Source organism: Pseudorca crassidens, chromosome 14, assembly GCF_039906515.1.
Source record: "Pseudorca crassidens isolate mPseCra1 chromosome 14, mPseCra1.hap1, whole genome shotgun sequence".
In the NCBI taxonomy this organism is placed as follows: Eukaryota; Metazoa; Chordata; class Mammalia; order Artiodactyla; family Delphinidae; genus Pseudorca; species Pseudorca crassidens.
The window spans coordinates 6,477,885-6,495,103 of NC_090309.1; the positions used below are offsets into that span (position 1 = coordinate 6,477,885).

General features: G+C 47.6%; 1 protein-coding gene and 1 pseudogene across 8 annotated transcripts in view; both read right to left on the bottom strand.

Moving 5' to 3' along the window:
• The window catches only part of NPAS2 (neuronal PAS domain protein 2), a 181,870-nt gene that overhangs the window by 50,022 nt on the left and 114,629 nt on the right, over positions 1 to 17,219 (bottom strand). For 5 of the 8 annotated variants that reach the window (XM_067704149.1, XM_067704148.1, XM_067704151.1 and 2 more), the window contains exons 4-5: positions 14,779 to 14,870; positions 7,494 to 7,583 (exon numbers count right to left, since the gene is read on the bottom strand). In XM_067704149.1, coding sequence (XP_067560250.1) covers positions 7,494 to 7,583; positions 14,779 to 14,870 — 182 coding nt within the window. Of the gene's footprint in view, positions 1 to 7,493; positions 7,584 to 14,778; positions 14,871 to 17,219 lie in introns of those variants that run through there. The other 3 variants (XM_067704152.1, XM_067704153.1, XM_067704154.1) reach the window with 1 other exon arrangement.
• Positions 7,623 to 11,090, bottom strand: LOC137205866 (protein Njmu-R1 pseudogene; annotated as a pseudogene).

Below are 17,219 nucleotides of genomic sequence, written 5' to 3' on the forward strand. Positions count from 1 at the left end.
CTTGTTGCTATGCCCTTGGCTACTTTGTCAAGAACCTGGCCCTTTTCTGAGTTTTGCACTAGACGCCTGCTCTAAACCCCCAACACCGCTTCTCCTGCCTTTTCTCCGGAGGCCCTGGGACAGCCTGGGGAGGATGTGAACAGACAGGAAGCCTATTCCTCTCTCTGTCTTTTGAACCCACGGCACCGGTGCAGTCGCGTCAGCAAAGTTAAATGAGCCTGCACAGGAGTCCGCAGACCGGCCGGCTGAGCTGGAAGCGGGCCGTGTGGACATCCAGTTCAGGACGTCCCCGAGGGGCCCCGGCAATTCTGACTGGAGATCTGTGTCGGCCACGATTAGAAGGGGGATCGGTGAGAAGCCTCATGTTGAGAAGAGGCAGGACTGGGCTCGGCAAGCAGAGAGGGCCCTGGGCTCCCGAACGACCGGGGCATGGGAGGCATACGTCATCTGCTTTGATTCAGTTTAGATTCAGAATCAAACTGACGGCCGAAGAGGGATGCTTTCCGAAGACAGTATAGAGAATAGCTTCGACCCGGGAGGAGTGAGGAATGAATTCAGGTAGAAGAAGGACCAACTCTAAAGACTCTCTCTGTTCATCAAAAGACCCTGAAGACAGGGAAAGGCAAACCACAGAGCGAGACCAGATATCTGCGGCACACAGACCTGTGGTATAAGCCCGGAAGGAAGGGTCAGTGTGACATGCTGCCTCGTCATTTGGCAAAATCGAGAGGGCCTTGACTGGACCAACCAGAGTTCTCCTCCCCACTGTAACGGCAAGCTCCTTCTTGCCACTGACAAGGTCCCCTGGCTAACAAGCCTCCTTACTGCTGGGGGTGGACCTGGCTAAGCAAGCCTCCTTACTGCTGGGGGTGGAGAGGACCAGGCGCAGTTACTGTTCATCCTGCAAGTGGGTTTCAGTGCCCTGCCAGCCAATCACATCCTCTGTGGGAACCAGGGGGCACCCCACCCTCTTGCTACTACCACACCACCCCTGCTTGTTCACCCTGTTCCCAAGTGTAGCTCCCGTGCGTCCCTGCATGGCACGCGGTACGCTCCTCCCTGGGGCCGTAAGTACACGTGATTAACACACCGTCAGTTAATACACCGTCTCACCTGTCCGGTATCGGCTGTTGTGTGTTTGGCCATCCCTGTCACCCTAGGGCAGAGTGACGAGGACGCGATTAAAACCATGCCCAACAGAGGACTAGCGTGGAAAGAACGCTTACAGATCATTACACAAAAGACCCAGACAATCCAGTAGGAAAACGGCAAAATACCTGAAAGAGCATTTCACAGAAAAAGGAAATCCAAACGGCCGACAAACTATGCAAAGACACTCAGCCACACCATCAACTGGGAGAAAAGCAAATCGAGACTCCGTGAGATGCCTTCGCACAAAAACTGACAGTTCTGACAACACCAAGTTCTGGTGAAATGGAGGAGCTGGAACTCCCCACCCCGCTGCTGGATGGTGGAGTGGTACCATCACCATGGAAACAACTCGGTATCACCTAGTAAGCGTGACGGGTTCCTACCCCACAACCCAGCGATCTTACACACAGTCAGCTCTCTGGAGGATGCTTGCAGATGTGCATCAGGAAATACGTACAGACATCCACAGACACACCCTCTCAGAGTTCCACACTGGCCTGGGGGCAGGGATCGTAGCATGTGTCTACAGCAATGAGGACAAACCCACAACAGCGACTCTGGACGGTGTGAGACGACGAATCCCTTCGCAAAGCTGAGCGGAAGGAGAGGGTACCAGAGTACACTTCCTACGACTCTGTTTACATAAAGCTAAGCCAAAGGTCGTACTAAATTACAGGGATTAATGATGAACTAAAAGTTGGCAGAACTGCAGAGAGAAGCAAGGACACGACGATGTGGAAATGGCCATCTCTATGCGGAAGGGGGCGGTGTGATGGGAAAGGAGCAGACGGGAGCTTCTGCGGGCCTGGTCATGCTCTGTTTCATACCCTCGGTGACAGCTACATGTATGCTTGCGCTCACCTTATCGTTAGTTTTAAAATGGAACCTACGTTTTATACACGGCTCTGCAGGTATGATACAGAAAGATCAAAAGGCACATAAAAATCAACCAATCTAACTGGCAACCTGGACCCTTTGAACCTGTGATCAACCCTGAGCTGCAGCCACCCCTCCCTACTGGGGCCCCTCCTACACAGAGCATCCACCCAGGTCCGCCCTGACATGAAGCCTCCGACAAGCTGACCTGGACCAGGTGTGTTCTCCCAGCAGGTGAGGACAGGTGGGTGACGGAGGGCAGAGGGATGCTTCCCGGAAAGCCCTGCGCGGCCAGGGACTTGCTGCTGCATTTCACCGTGTCATAAGCCAGGCGCTCTGTCTTCCTCCTCTGTGACCTCTTCTCCCTGCTGTGACCCCTGCCCCAGGTACCTGGCCCACTGTCCCCTTTGACCTTGTACTTCCAGCCAGAGCTTCTACTTGGAGAAACAGCATTACACAGAGGTATTTTTTTGGTGAGTAGATTTCTCCAACTTTATAGTCACTCTGTGCCTTAGATTTTTTTGGGGGGGTGGGGGAAGTTGTGCTATCCACGCCTGTATTTCTCACTCTGAGGCCCTGCCCACTTGTGCCAAGCTGTTTGCAACTGCTCTCCATGCAGGAGCTCCACTTGCAAACCCAGTCCCTCATTCAGTGAGCATTCGGGCACGTGGGTATCGGCTCGGGGCTGGGGACAGGGCTTGTGCCTGACGAGCGAAGTGTGATCCAGCTCCTTAGGCCAACGTGGCGTTCATTAACAGATCGGAAAAACAATCCGAGAAGTTAAATGTTCTAAAATATCAACGTCCAAAGAGGAAACACAGACCGTGCCCGCTGTGGGTGTCACCTGGCTCTGCCTCGGCCGTACTCTTTCGCAATTACGTCCAAGGCGTGTGACGCCCGCCCCTTGGATCTCTTCCATCAGCTCATCTGCCGGGCAGGTCTCTGCCTTGACCGCCTATGTTAATTCTGGATGCCAAAATGTACTGGCGTCACCACCACGGGTAAGTTGTGACTTTCCCTTAACATCATTTTCTGCTTTGAGCTATTTTCTTCTAGCTTTTCTCTGTCAAACTGGAAAAGCAAGCTCTAGGATCTTTCATCAGGACACTGCTGTACAAAAATCTACCGTGTGAATTTTGGAGTGTCTGAGTTTCTAGTGGCAGGAAGGACACACAGAGAGAGATACTGAGACTTTTGACAGACTTAGAAGAAGAAAGGAATTCTTGCTGCTCTTCCCCCCGCCCCCCCAATCGCCAATGGTCCCCCAAACCCTGGCCACACAGGGCGCGGTGGGACCCAACACCTGGCATGCCAGCCTGTGATGCCAACAGGGGCCGTCCCTGCTACTGTGAGGCCCTTGGCCTCCAGCGGGCTGTCTCTGCCGGCCATGCCTCGACTGACGGTTGCCTCTTCCACGAGACAGGACATTGCCTTCCAGGTCCTCACCCCACCTCTGCTCAACACCCACCCCACCAGAGAGCACTCAGCTTCACTGTCACATGCAGATGCCTGAGTGGTGGGTGAGCACCAAGTTCTGGGGTCAAAGTGTCCGAGTTCAGATCCCAGCCGCACCATGTGCTGACTGTGGGGCCGTCTGCTCATCTGTGAACAGGAGTAAGTACCTATTTCATAGAGTCATCATAAGGACCAATAAGTATAAGGAGAATGGACCTTCTAAGTGCTTTCACCATATTAATGCATAGAAGGGACTCTTAACAGTGCCTGGTACATAGTAAATGCTCAATAAATATTGGCTACCTTTTTATTAGTCCTTAATGGCTTAACAGATGAAATCTCTCAACAAAATTGCAAACCCTTAAGGTTTAAAGAATCTCATATGGATTTGCAATTGAAGCGACTGACAAGGGATTAATCTCCAAAATATACAAACAGCTCATGCAACTCAATATCAAAACAACAAACAACCCAATCAAAAAAATGAGCGGAAGATCTAAACAGACATTTCTCCAAAGAAGACATAGAGATGGCCAAGAGACACATGAAAAGATACTTAACATCACTAATTATTAGAGAAATGCAAATCAAAACTACAATGAGGTATCACCTCACACCAGTCAGAATGGCCATCATCAAAAAAATCTACAAACAATAAATGCTGGAGAGGGTGTGGAGAAAAGGGAACCCTCCTACGTTGTTGGTGGGAATGTAAATTGGTACAGCCACTATGGAAAAGGGTATGGAGGCACCTTTAAAAATCTAAAAATAGAGCTACCACATGACCCAGCAATCCCACTCTTGGGTATACATCCAGAAAAATCTATAATTTGAAAAGATACATGCATCCCTATGTTCATTGCTCCACTATCTACAATAGCCAACACCTGGAAACAATTTAAATGTCCATCAACAGAGGAATGGTTAAAGAAGATGTGGTATATATACAATGCAACACTACTCAGTCATAAAAAAGAATGAAATAATGCCATTTGCAGTGACATGGATGGACCCAGAGACTGTTATACTGACTGAAGTCTGACAGAGAAAGACAAATATCATATGATACCACTTACATGTGGAGTCTAAAAAAATGGTGCAAATGAACTTATCTACAAACCAGAAATAGAGTCACTGATGTAGAAGACAAACTTATGGTTACCAAGGGGGAAAGGGTGGGAGAGGGATAAATTGGGAGACTGGGACTGACATATACACACTACTATATATAAAATAGATAACTAATAAGAACCTGCTGTATAGCACAGGGAACTCTACTCAATACTCCCCGATGATCTGCATGGGGATAGAATCTAAAAGAGTGGATATATGTATACGTATAACTGATTCACTTTGCTGTACACCTGCAACTAACACAACATTGTAAATAACTATACTCCAATAGAAATTAAAAAAAAAAAAAAAGAACCTCATATGGGCCATTTGAATCACTGCATTGTCTGTGGACACGTCCTGGGCTTGTACTGAGAAATAAGCAAGTTTGAATTGAAGTGAACTAAACTGAAAGCAGAATTCCTAAATGGCAACCCAAGTCTTCAGCATCAGAAAAGCACTAGGTAGAGGGGTGGCGAGTTTGGGCTCTGCGCTCAGTGGGCCTGGCCTCAGCCCTGCTCTGCTCCTTGCTGGCTGGACTACCTTGGTCTCATCCTCTGTCAAGTGGAGGTGACAGGGCAGCTGTGTGATGGGCACCAGGGAAGTTTCTTGTCCACCCACTAGCAGGGATACAGCGAATCCTAAGTAAAAAGAAGAAGATGACGGTTTGGGTAAAAGCTACAAGTAAGCAGGAGTTAATGTGGAGATCGTCCGTCCTGGCCTCACCTCCGCTGGGGAGCGTGAGGGCTGACTCAGTGTGTGTCTGGGTCCACAGACAGGCACTTAATAAGCATTCAGATGGGTCGGGCATTGACAAATGAGAGTTGGGGCCATTTTCTTACTCTGGAAGGGCCATTTCTCTGGCCCTTCCAGAGTAAGAAAACAATTCATAAAGGTGATTCTAAGTTGCTCCAGAATTTCGAATCGGAGTCCCCAACTTACTAATTTCGCTCTGCCACGTATGGCAACTGGGTCATCAGGTAACTCCAAGAGGAGAAATCAGAACACTGCAAATCCTGTTTCCCCAAACTGCTCTGGCCACACTCCCAGGCCATTCCGGGGTTGACACCTGTTTGCTTTTCATCAGCGCCTCGCACTGCCCGATCCCGTCCACTCAGTACAAAACCCAACCCCCTCCAAAGGAGCACCCCACCTCCTCAGATCAGCCCAGAGAAGCTGTGATCTGATGGGGTCTCATCACTACTCCAGCATGAGACGAAAATCAAGATGAAACTGCTTTCCCGACTCCTTAGGGCTGAGTGAGAACCAGCCTCTTCTGACGGCTCTCAGAGGAGAGAACCCCCAGCCTCATGCACCCTGGAAATGGGCTGAACCACAAAGGGCAGATGGATTCAGAGTAATGCAAAGGTATGTGCCTTGCAACATAAAAAATGCTTTTCTGGGCTACAACACACAGTGACCCACAAAGGAAAAACACGGACGGTGGTTCTGATCTACACACAGCATCGTCTGCAGCAGCAACGGGAGTGGGGAGTGGCTTCTGAGGAAAACAATGATCCAGGACGATGTGGAATCCTGGGCCATCAGGGAAGCTGGGGTCGTCACCACCGGTGGAGCGGGGGGTGAGCTGCCCACACAGCAAGGCCACAGCGCTCCCGGGCAGGTGCGGCTTGGGAGAGGCCACCACGGTCCTCCAGCACCACCCGGCCAGCGATTCCCTACGAGCAGGCCCCCAGGGCAGCTACCACCCTCCTCATGTGTCCTGGCCGCGCATCCACCCACGTGTGGGAGTCGGGGGTGGGGGCTCAGCAGTTTGGCGGGGCTTTTTGGGAGGAGAGAGAAGAGAGGACGTTTTAGCCCAATCAGTCCCACAGGTGGGTACAAGCTTCCTTCCAGACCGGTCTCTGTGGGAATAAACGATGGTGTGGTGGGAAATGGAAGGCTGACCAGATGCCTCCGAGGGGCCCTCCAAGGTGGACCCTCCACCAGCCGGGTGCTGTTCTGAGTCAGAGCATCCTGACGGGGGGCCCAGGGAGCCCGTGAGGCTCAGGCTGAGAGGAGGGAGTGTGATGGAAGATGGGAGGGGGGAGGGAGAGGGGGGAGGGGGAGGGAGGGGGAGGGAGGGGAGGGAGGGGGAGGGAGGGGAGGGAGGGAGGGGGGAGGGAGGGGAGGGAGGGAGGGAGGGGGAGGGAGGGGAGGGAGGGAGGGGGAGGGAGGGGAGGGAGGGAGGGAGGGGAGGGAGGGAGGGAGGGAGGGGAGGGAGGGGAGGGAGGGGGAGGGAGGGAGGGAGATGGGGGCGAGGGCTCGGGACCACACGGCACTCGCCCTTCTCCGCACCCCACCTGGCTTCCCGGGACAGGACGGCAGAGCCTGCCCTCCTGCCCAGACCCTCCTTGCTTCTCAAGTCCTTCCTGGTCCAACAACATCTTCCCAGAGTATTTCACTCCCCCCTCCCACCATCATCCCGGGCACTGAACCCTTACCACCAGCAAGCGTTACAACCTACTGCATCTCAGTTACATCTCCAGCGACCCCCAAACCCCCTTCTGTCCCCAGCCGTCTGGTGCACATCCCTCCACCAGCTCTCAGGGGACCTTGTCTTTCTTTGCAGGTGTCTGTCAGCCTCCATAAAGGCTCTGAGCTCTGCTAACTGTGCTGTAGGCTCATGGCTCCTGGGCGGTTTCTGGAGCACTGGAGAGTGAGGACCTGCACCACAGCCCCCGTTCCAGGTCTTGCTTGTTCCAGGATGACACAGGCCTGCACCCGCCTCCCTCAGGAAGCCTCCGAGCTTGGCCTCGGCCCGGTGGAGGGCACTCCTTGACCCTCCTTACACACAGATTCCCGCACACCTGCAGCGCCCCGGCTCTGAGATCTGAATGGTCCTCCAGGAAAGAGGATCACACGTACTGGCAAAGGCCATCAGAACAGAAACTCACCGGTAAATGCCCAAGGAGAGGCGTGATGCTGTCAGAAACGTAGAGGATGCTGCCGTCCGTCGTCACAGCGATGATGAAGCCGTCTAATGCCTGCGGAAAACACAACAGGTGAAGGCTCCTCGGTCATGCTTTCACGAACGAGAGGGTCATCGAAGCCAAGGACCCCGGGTTAGGTTGCCAACTTTATTTCGTAACCCTTCAAATATTTTCACGACTAACCTCACAGCACATTTTTCTGTCTGGCACACAAGGCGGTTTCTTACACAGAATTTGTCTAGCCCAGGCAAACTGCTTGCAAAGCACAAAAAGGCTTGGTGAAAAACGGGACCTACTGGTTTCATGAAACAGAATTTAGCCATGGAAACTACCTAACTAGTTTTTTTTTTTAAATGTCTAATTAAGCTTAATCTTAAAAGTACAAAATGAAAAAAATCTAGAATGTGTTTCAAATAATCTGAAATAGCAATCCTATGACAGTTATAACAACTGCAATTTCAAACACCAAGGCTTGCATAACTTCACAATATAATCATCTCAAAACATGTGATCAAAAACTTTGGGCAGGAGTTTCTTTCATAAATCCTTTGAGGACAGCTACCACACTTTCGGCTTTGGGCATTTCTTCGTGTTCCACTTTAACGATCTCCAAAAGGATATCTCCACTACCACAGTTCTTTAGAAACATGAAACATTGAAACAAAGCATAATGATTGATTTCAGCCCGCCAGAGAAATCTCTTCAAATTATCTGCGTCTTGTATGGCCTTTAGTTTAAAGTTCTCCAGGACTTGCCGAAAATGAAAAGGGTTACCTCTGTCAGCACCATTCAAAAAAGCCTGCATTCCATCCTCACAAGACCAGTTGCTTCCTGCGCCGTGGAACTGAGGCTGGGAGCTACTAGTGTCGATGATCACGGACTTACGCTGCTTCTCCGTGGTGGCCATGCACAGAGACGTCATGGTGCCTTCGTGAATAAGGCCTTGGAGACTGGCCACACTCAGAAGCCTGAGAAGGTCTCTTTTTGCTTTTTCATCTGATTCTTTAACCTCAACAGGAGTATAACTCAGAGCAGCATGTAGCAGAAAGGTAAGTTTCTTCTGAAAGAGATGAGCCACCCTTTGGATTGGGCATACAGCATCCTCAAAACAGCTGCTCGGGTAGGACTGTATGCGGTTCTCCCCACCCCTTTCCTCACAGTTCCTGTTATTTTTCAGCCCTTGAATATGCTTGTCCAATGCAAGCCTGAAAAGTTCAAGTCCTTTTTCAGACCCTCCTAAAAAGCAGACCGTATACTCGAGTTATGTTCGGAGTCCGTCGTCGCTGTTTAGGGAAGCAGTTTTTCTTGTGGAAAAGGCAGTAGTAACAACTGATGCTGTAACCTGGAGTTCTCAGCTCCACTCATGCAACACTACCCAGCCCTTCAAAGACTGCTCCCTTAGAAAGATGCTTAGCGATGAAACTGTACGGCTCTGCCTCCACTTCAGAGGGTAGATTAGTATCCGCCAAGGAGAGGCTGAAATCATCACCGGAGGGAGTTTCTGCATCTGTGCCACGTGGGCTTCCACCATCACTGTCCGCTCGCTGCTGTGCCAATCTGCTTCCACGGTAGCTGCAGACACAGTAGCGGCTGCTGGGCAGTGGCTTGAGTCTCCGCTCCTCGGTGGGGCTGCCCTCCTCGCTGCTCTCTCGCTCCCCCCTCACCTCCATCCAGCGATTCCTGCAAGGAGGGGAGCATGGCGGCGGCCTGTGAACGGCCCTGTACCTAAGTAGTTTTAATGATAAGCGTACCTTTGGGCCGAATCAGAACTATCACGGTGACCCATTAAAAGCTGTCAGTGATATTTTACAGTCCTTGTCCTAGCCCCAATATCACTCTGCGTTCACTGGTAAACATATACTAAGACAGCAGACCTCACAGAGGTGTTAAAAAAAAGAAAAACTGTGCCTGCTGGTTGGCGTAGACCTCTGCTTACATCCATCGCCATAGAAAGACCTCCTGAAGGAAGTGTCTGTAGAGAACGTTCACATGAATCCACCAAAGCGAAAGGTAAGGACCGATGGGGACGTGCTGTGTAACTCAACCAGACCCATGAGAACAGCTGTCCCTCGGTATCCGTGGGGGACTGGTCCCAGGACCCCTGCAGACACCAAAATCCACGAGTGCTTAAGTCCCTGAGAGTTGCCCCCATATCCGTGGGCTCTACATTCTCAGATTCAACCAACCTCGGAGGCGGAACCCACAGACACGGAGGGCCAACTGTATTTCAAAATAACCGGAAAATTCATTTGTTTAGAAGTTTTTACTGAGTGCCTGCTCTATGCTAGATGCACTGCTCTGGGTGCTCACGAGAGAAGAGATACAGGCCGTCCATGTTTTCTCACAGACTCGCTGTTTTGTTTTCAGATTCCTTATCAGGGGCTCACGATGCTCTCATGAGACACATGAGAAGGTGATTTCTAAAATCCAGACTCTATTCAGCAGAGGATGGGGTCATCCTGGCAACTGGCTCTATGGGCACAGTGATGAGATGGAGGAGATTAAAAACAAAGTCCACCTCCCCAAAAACAAATTTTTGAGGACGTAATATGCTCACGCAGACCATCCCTGTAAATTATCACTGTTGCCTCACTGACTGTATTGTTAAAATAGCATCTTCTGCAAATATAGGAATTTTTCCGCTGTGGGGGAAAAAACCCCCAAACTGAAATATGTGCTTAGAAAGTTCTGGAAACATTTTGTATGCACGCAGCTATATCCTCCTAGGGTGTTCCTGAGCATCTGCACAGCCAAAGGGCACGGATTCCTTCAGGGTAGGAGGGTATGGCCAAGTGCACGGCAGCAGTAAGCGGAAATAGTCCAGTAAGTGTGCAGAGAAGGGCACCCACCATCACCACGCACCAAAGTGGGAGTTCTCTTCACCAGGAAAATTAACATGTGGGTCACTTACTGTTGAACACTTACGTACTGCAGGATTTAAGACTGAAAAACATCTTAAAGCACATTTCTTAAGTGGACCTCATCCTCTTGGAATTTATCTGTGGTTTTCAACTGGGAGCAACTTTGCCCCCCTAGGGATATCTGGCAATGTCTGGAGACATTTTTGCTTGTCAGTTCTGGGGTGGGTGCTCCTGGTATCTAGCGGGTAGAGGCCAAGGATGCTTTGAAACCTCCCATCTACAACACACAGGATGTCCCTACAACGAAGAATTATCAGGTCCGAAATGCCAAGCGTGCTGAGCTGGAGAGATCCGGGATCAGACTTATGGCTCATGGGGAACACCGAGGTACATCCTAGTGAACTTTCTTTCTTTTTCCCTTAAGTATTTTTCTAAATTAAAAAAAAAATCATAGTAGCAGTGCTCCTGGAAGTGAATATTTTTGAACCGGTGGAGGCGCTGTCGATGACGTCAGCTGGACCATTTTAGAAAAAGTAGATTAGAATATCGGGAAAAGCAGGAACAACATAAATTCTCTTCTTGCACAGGGAGCCCATGCCCTCTTGAAGTTGTAGAGCAAGTGGGTGTTAAAAAGCTGAAGGTATTTATAGATGGAAGATAACGCCCATTGGCGTTTTCCATCAAATGCACAAGAATTACACCGAGTCACTGCTTTAAGAATGCTCGCGGGCTTCCCTGGTGGCGCAGTGGTTGAGAGTCCGCCTGCCGATGCAGGGGATGCAGGTTCGTGCCCCGGTCCAGGAGGATCCCACATGCCGTGGAGCGGCTGCGCCCATGAGCCATGGCCGCTGAGCCTGCGCGTCCGGAGCCTGTGCTCCGCAGTGGGAGAGGCCACAACAGTGAGAGGCCCGCGTACCGCAAAAAAAAAAAAAAAAAAAAAAAAGAATGCTCGCGATGGTTGTGGAAGTCCCATCCACAGCATTTGAGAGGGACTCGATAGAACGTGACTGAAAAGCGATGTGCCCCTCTTATTGCAATGGGGACTTTGGCAGGAGCTTCAGGGACGCCAGAGATGCCATAATGGCCCGAGTTTCATACCTGCCGCACACCAGAAGGAAACAAAACCACCCCTTTCTGCCAATTCCTGGCTCTGATAGAATGTTTTTTGTCTTCTCTGGGACAACATCTGGGCAAGAAAAAAGATGGCTGTAGCTTTTCTGAACAAAATTCAGAAATACCACACACTTCCTAGTTGCCAGTCAGTAAGAGCTTTCCCTTTTTTGAGTTTACTTGTTCCAATGCTTATAGTCACCATCTTGGCCAGTTTACACTCAACCAGCTTGGCTGGTCTGCGACCAAGTCATTCTGTTCTTTCAAATTCCATAACTGTATGAATTCTCATGGAGTCTGGTTTGGGGCTCTTCTGGGAGAAGAGGGAAGAAGGAGGGATTCACATCCAGACGGCACCAGCAGTGCAGTTCCCTGGGGCCTGATGGGTTCTGTCCTGGGTTTCATCTTCATTTAGAAAGGAACCTCCTGGTTATGAAGACATGGCATCTGATTCCTCATGCTCCCTGAAATGGCTCTGAACAAAGGAGGGGGATATGCAGCTGGAATGGGACACACACTATGGAGAAGTTGCACCTTGGAAAACGAGAGCATCGTCCCGTGGGAACCATCATGGGGAAGGTACAGGAGGCTCCAGTCACCCATCACCTGGCCTGTGTCTACTGAGGGGCAAGAGGGTAGAAGAGGAGCCTAAAACAGTCAGAGAGAAGTCAAAAATTCTAGTCGGTGGGTTTCCCATATGCCTCAAAGATGCAATTCACCCAGAAGGTCCACTTGTTGTATAGGCTTAATTTTGGGGTCCAATTCACTCACCTAGCATGATTTCCTTTAGACTGGCTTTAGGGAGTCTACACTGGGAGCAGAGGAAAGTGCATATCCATACAAATCTAAAATCTTCTTTTTCTAGAAATTTCAGTCTCCTAAGTCTCAGTTCAGCCCAAATTTTTGTCTTTAAAATAAAGACTGTTATGAGAGGCAAAGAAGGACACTACATAATGATCAAGGAATCAATCCAAGAAGATATAACGATTGTAAACATATATGCACCCAACATAGGAGCACCTCAATACATAAAGCAAATGTTGACAGACAGAAAAGGAGAAATTGACAGTAACACAGTAATAGCGGGGGACTTTAACACCTCACTTACATCAACAGATCACCCATACAGAAAATCAATAAGGAAACACAGGCCTTAAATGACATATTAGACCAGATGGACCTAATTGATATTTATAGAGTATTCCATCTGAAAGCAGGGAATACACATTCTTTTCAAGTGCACATGGAACATTCTCCAGGTCAGATCACATGCTGGGCCACAAAGCAAGCCTCGGTAAATTCAAGGAAACTGAAATCCTATCAAGCATCTTTTCTGACCATGACGTTATGAGATTAGAAATCAGCTACAAGGAAAAAAAAAAACGGCAAAAAACACAAACACGTGTTTTGGAGGCTAAACAATATGCTACTAAACAACCAATGGATCACTGAAAAAATCAAAGGGGAAATAAAAAAATACCTAAAGACAAATGAAAACACGATGATCTAAAACCTAGGGGATGCAGCAAAAGCAGTTCTAAGAGGGAAGTTTACAGCGATGCAAGCTTACCTCAGGAAACAAGAAAAATCTCAAATAAACAACCTAACCTTACACCTAAAGCAACTAGAGAAAGAACAAACAAGACCCAAAGTTAGCAGAAGGAAAGAAATCATAAAGATGAGAGCAGAAATAAATGAAATAGAGACTAAGAAAACAATAGAAAAGATAAATGAAAACTAAAAGCTGGTATTTCGAAAAGGTAAACAAAATTGATAAGCCTTTAGCCAGACTCAGCAAGTAAAAAAGGGAGAGGGCCCAAATCAGTAAAATTAGAAATGAAAAAGGAGAAGTTACAACCAACACTACAGAAATACAAATGACCATAAAAGACTACCACAAGCAACTATTATACATTGTTAACCTTATAAAAGTCCTGTTCTCTCAAATACTTCTGACGCCCTGAAACTCCTTGCGGGGGGGAAAAGTTGTGCTACAGACGTTTTAAGAGGGTTATATGCTAGAGGGTTATGTGTTTTAATTACTTTTCCCCAAGAATTAAAAGATAAAATGATTTCTGTGAAGTAGCATAATGATGCATTAATTCAACATGATATTTCACAAGCTCCTCTAAATTTAACATACTTAAAATGCATTGCTTCTGGAGAAAGTTCTGTATTTTCTTTAAATATAGTTCACATGCAGATTTAAGTATCTTTCATTTCATGCAAATGTACATTAATGCTTTTATATTTCATAATATTTGGACATCTTCATTCTGGCATTTTCTTACTCCAGTAACTTTCTGTTTTCTGCACAGTTAATCTATGTAAATTAACGTTTACATCAGTCTTATATAGGCACATAAGATGAGATCTAGACAGACAGATTCCCAAAGAGCCATTCTCTAAAACCCTGCCAGGAACCACAGACACAGCCAGTGTCTAACTTCCTCTGGCTGAACCCATCCATCCCAGGTTTCTTCTTCTAATTCAAGGGCCCAGACATGCCACGTCTGGGGCTTTCTCTCTGTCCACCATTGTATCCAAACACTCCCAGTCTTATCCCCAGTTCAGAAGTCAGCACCATCTAGATGTTTTTGCAGTGACTTATCCTCATCTGTACTGGGAAGTTTCACCCATAGAGAAACATGATGTTGAAGAAGGCCAGGCACTCAGATCGGTCAGATTCCCTCAAATCCAGCCCAGCAGATGGGCGTGGGCCCTTAACTTTCCGGAGGAAGAAATGTGAGCATCCTTCTTGGCACAGAGAGACCACGTGCTGGGTGGGGAGACACAGTCACGTATGGCTGATATCCACACGTCATGTTGATGGAATCGGAGATCAAGTTAAAAGCATTATTTTAAAAGAAGACTCTGGCTTTCAAAATGTGTCCTACTAAGGGAAAAATATATAACTGCTGCATTATATTCTGCATAAATACAGGGCAGAGACGTAATCCCCTCTCTCTCCCTACCTCCAACTCTGTTCCTGCCTGGCTCCCCAACGAGGTATCCTCTGGTTGGGAGATGTGAGTGGGCTGGCAGTCACCATGGCAACGGTACACACTTGCATTGAGTTTGGGGATTCTCGCTTCTACTGCCCAACTCGGTAGCCAAAACATAAGCAAGAGCAGGCAGATTTTTCAAGAGTCTATCTGTTCCCAGCCCTCTTTGCAGGGTCGAGAACGGCTGTTTACTTTGGGCACAGGGTCTTATCTGGAGCAAGCAGCTAGATTTTAATTTGCAACCCGTTAAGCTAATTGGAAAGTGCATGTCACCTCCAACATCAGCTGGGTGAATTCTTCATTACTGAGGAATGAAGGCTTCCAGTCCTGCTGAATGTCACAGATTTCCGTTTGCGCTGAGACTTCTAAAAAAAAAAAAAAAGCATAAACAAGCTTTTAGATGGGAAGGCACCTAGAACTTGGAATTAACAGATGAAGCACACGTGATTTCTACGTGATTTTGCGTAAGTGTGTAGTGTAATGAAAGAAGCTGATAGAAGGACATAGGTTACTCTGATTCTGAGGACCCGGTGCTTTGGACGCAATGGGCTTAAAAACACCTCTTGACATTTTCACACCCCTTCAATGAGGCTTCTGTGAGGAGAGAAGCCCACCCTCTGCACTGGGTGTAGTGCCTACAATTAGCAGGTGGTACCACGCCCTTGAATTTCTACATGACAAAGCCCATCAGCGGTTGGAGTTATGTGGTTGCCACCTCTCAAGGCAACAGGAACAAGGACAGGGATGGAGGGTCACATCCTTAAGCTGCTTCTTCATGGTCAAAGTGAAACAAAACGATTTAGTGAGCTGGTATTTTCAAAGTTCCAGAAACATCTTAGGTGCGTAGTATCTAACCTACTGTGTCTGTGCAGACTGTCATGTATTTTTCAGCATTTCCAGTTCCTGAAGTATAATGTGCTATACAAAAGCATGTTACTTAGTTGCTTTTAAGGCCAGAATTTACTCTTCCCAAAACTTTTTTGGGTTAATCTGTACTTTGCCCGTTTCAAGTAACTACCTTGTTTGGAAGACGTTTTTCGTATTTGTAAATTTAATAGTCATTGGTCTACACAGGACTCCTTAAACACTCTAGCGCTCCTGCCCTTTTGTCTTTTCTTTATCATAGTTGATTGAAATTGGTTTTTACTATTCATGACTTAGAATAATTTCCTTCTGCTTTACAACTCGGTAACTTCATGTAAATTCTTAGGATTTTTGTCAAGCTCGGGAAAATACCAATCAAGTTTCTTTCCTATGAAAACTGTAAGATTTCAGGGCATTTCACTTTTTTTTGGTTTACTGACTAATCTTCAAACCTCTTTTCTGTTTTTTAATTTTTATATAATTTTTAAAGGTTACTTTCCATTTACAGTTATTATAAAATATTGGCTCTATGCCCTGTGTTGTACAATACATGCTGGAGCCTATCTTACACCCAATAGTCTGCGCCTCTCAATCCCCCAGCCCTGTATTGTCTACCCCCTCCCACCGCCACTGGTAACCACTAGTTTGTTCTCTATAGCTGTGAACCTGCTTCTTTTTTGTTATATTCACTAGTTTGTTGTATTTTTTAGATTCTACATATAAGTGATAGCACACACAGTATTTATCTTTCTCTGTCTGACTTATTTCGCTTAGCATAATGCCCTCCAAGTCCATCCATATTGCTGCAAATGACATTATTTCACTCTTTTTTATGGCTGAGTAATATTTCACTGTATATATGTAGCATATCTTCTTTACCCATTAAGTGTCGTTGAACACTTTTCCATGTCTGGCTTCTGCCTTTTTGAAAGAGGGTGCTTTATTAATAAAATATCTCTTATAAGATTATTACAGGGAGCTCAAATGCTATACTGGATATATTTGTTTTTCCTTCAGTTTATCCTCCATCTTTAACCAATGTTTTGCTCCACTTTATGTAGTAAGAGGTTTCTTTAGGGGTTATTTTCTTGGTGCTAAGAAAAACCCACGTAGCTATGATTTATCTCTTTACCTCAGAGAGAATCATATTCTGTTCAACAACTTCCTAGAAAATGCAAATTGTTCAGGCAGATAATCTATCAACTTAAACGAGGAGAGGCATTTAAAGGCCTTCTCCTTTGACGCTGTGTTGTTGGTAGTTTCTCCGCAGGGAGTTTGGCGAGTTCATCCTGACATCTGAGTGAATGGATGTGAATGAATGAAAGTGGTCACTCCTGAATGAAGATGCTGTGAAGGGTGAGTTACACGTGTGACTCTGTAAACCTCCCCGAGTTCAGTCATCCCGCATTCCCTGCGGGGAAGAGATCTCCCTTCTTGATTTCTGAAAGAATTTTTGCTGCTCCTGCACACAACTGAAGTTTTGTCTTTCATGATTTGAAAGGAGCACAAAAGAGCCACTAACGGCCATTGGTCACTGAACACAGGAAGAAACCCAGGAAAGGAAACCATGGTGGACAGGTAGTCAGCCAACAGCACTGAAGGGCCACCAGCGGGGACCAGTGTGGGGACCCCTCTCAGCTGATGCCACTGTGGCCACAGGCTGTGCCCAGTGAAAGGCATCCTGGGAAGCAGAGGCCAGGCGCTACACACACATCTGGGCCAGTTATCGTTCTGGGGTCCCAGCTGAGCCAAAGAGGAGAGGGTGAAACTCCCAGTTCCTCAGATCAATGACTGCGACCCTTTTAGCACTTAGAAAAGAGATGGACTTGCGGCTATGCTTATCAACGAAC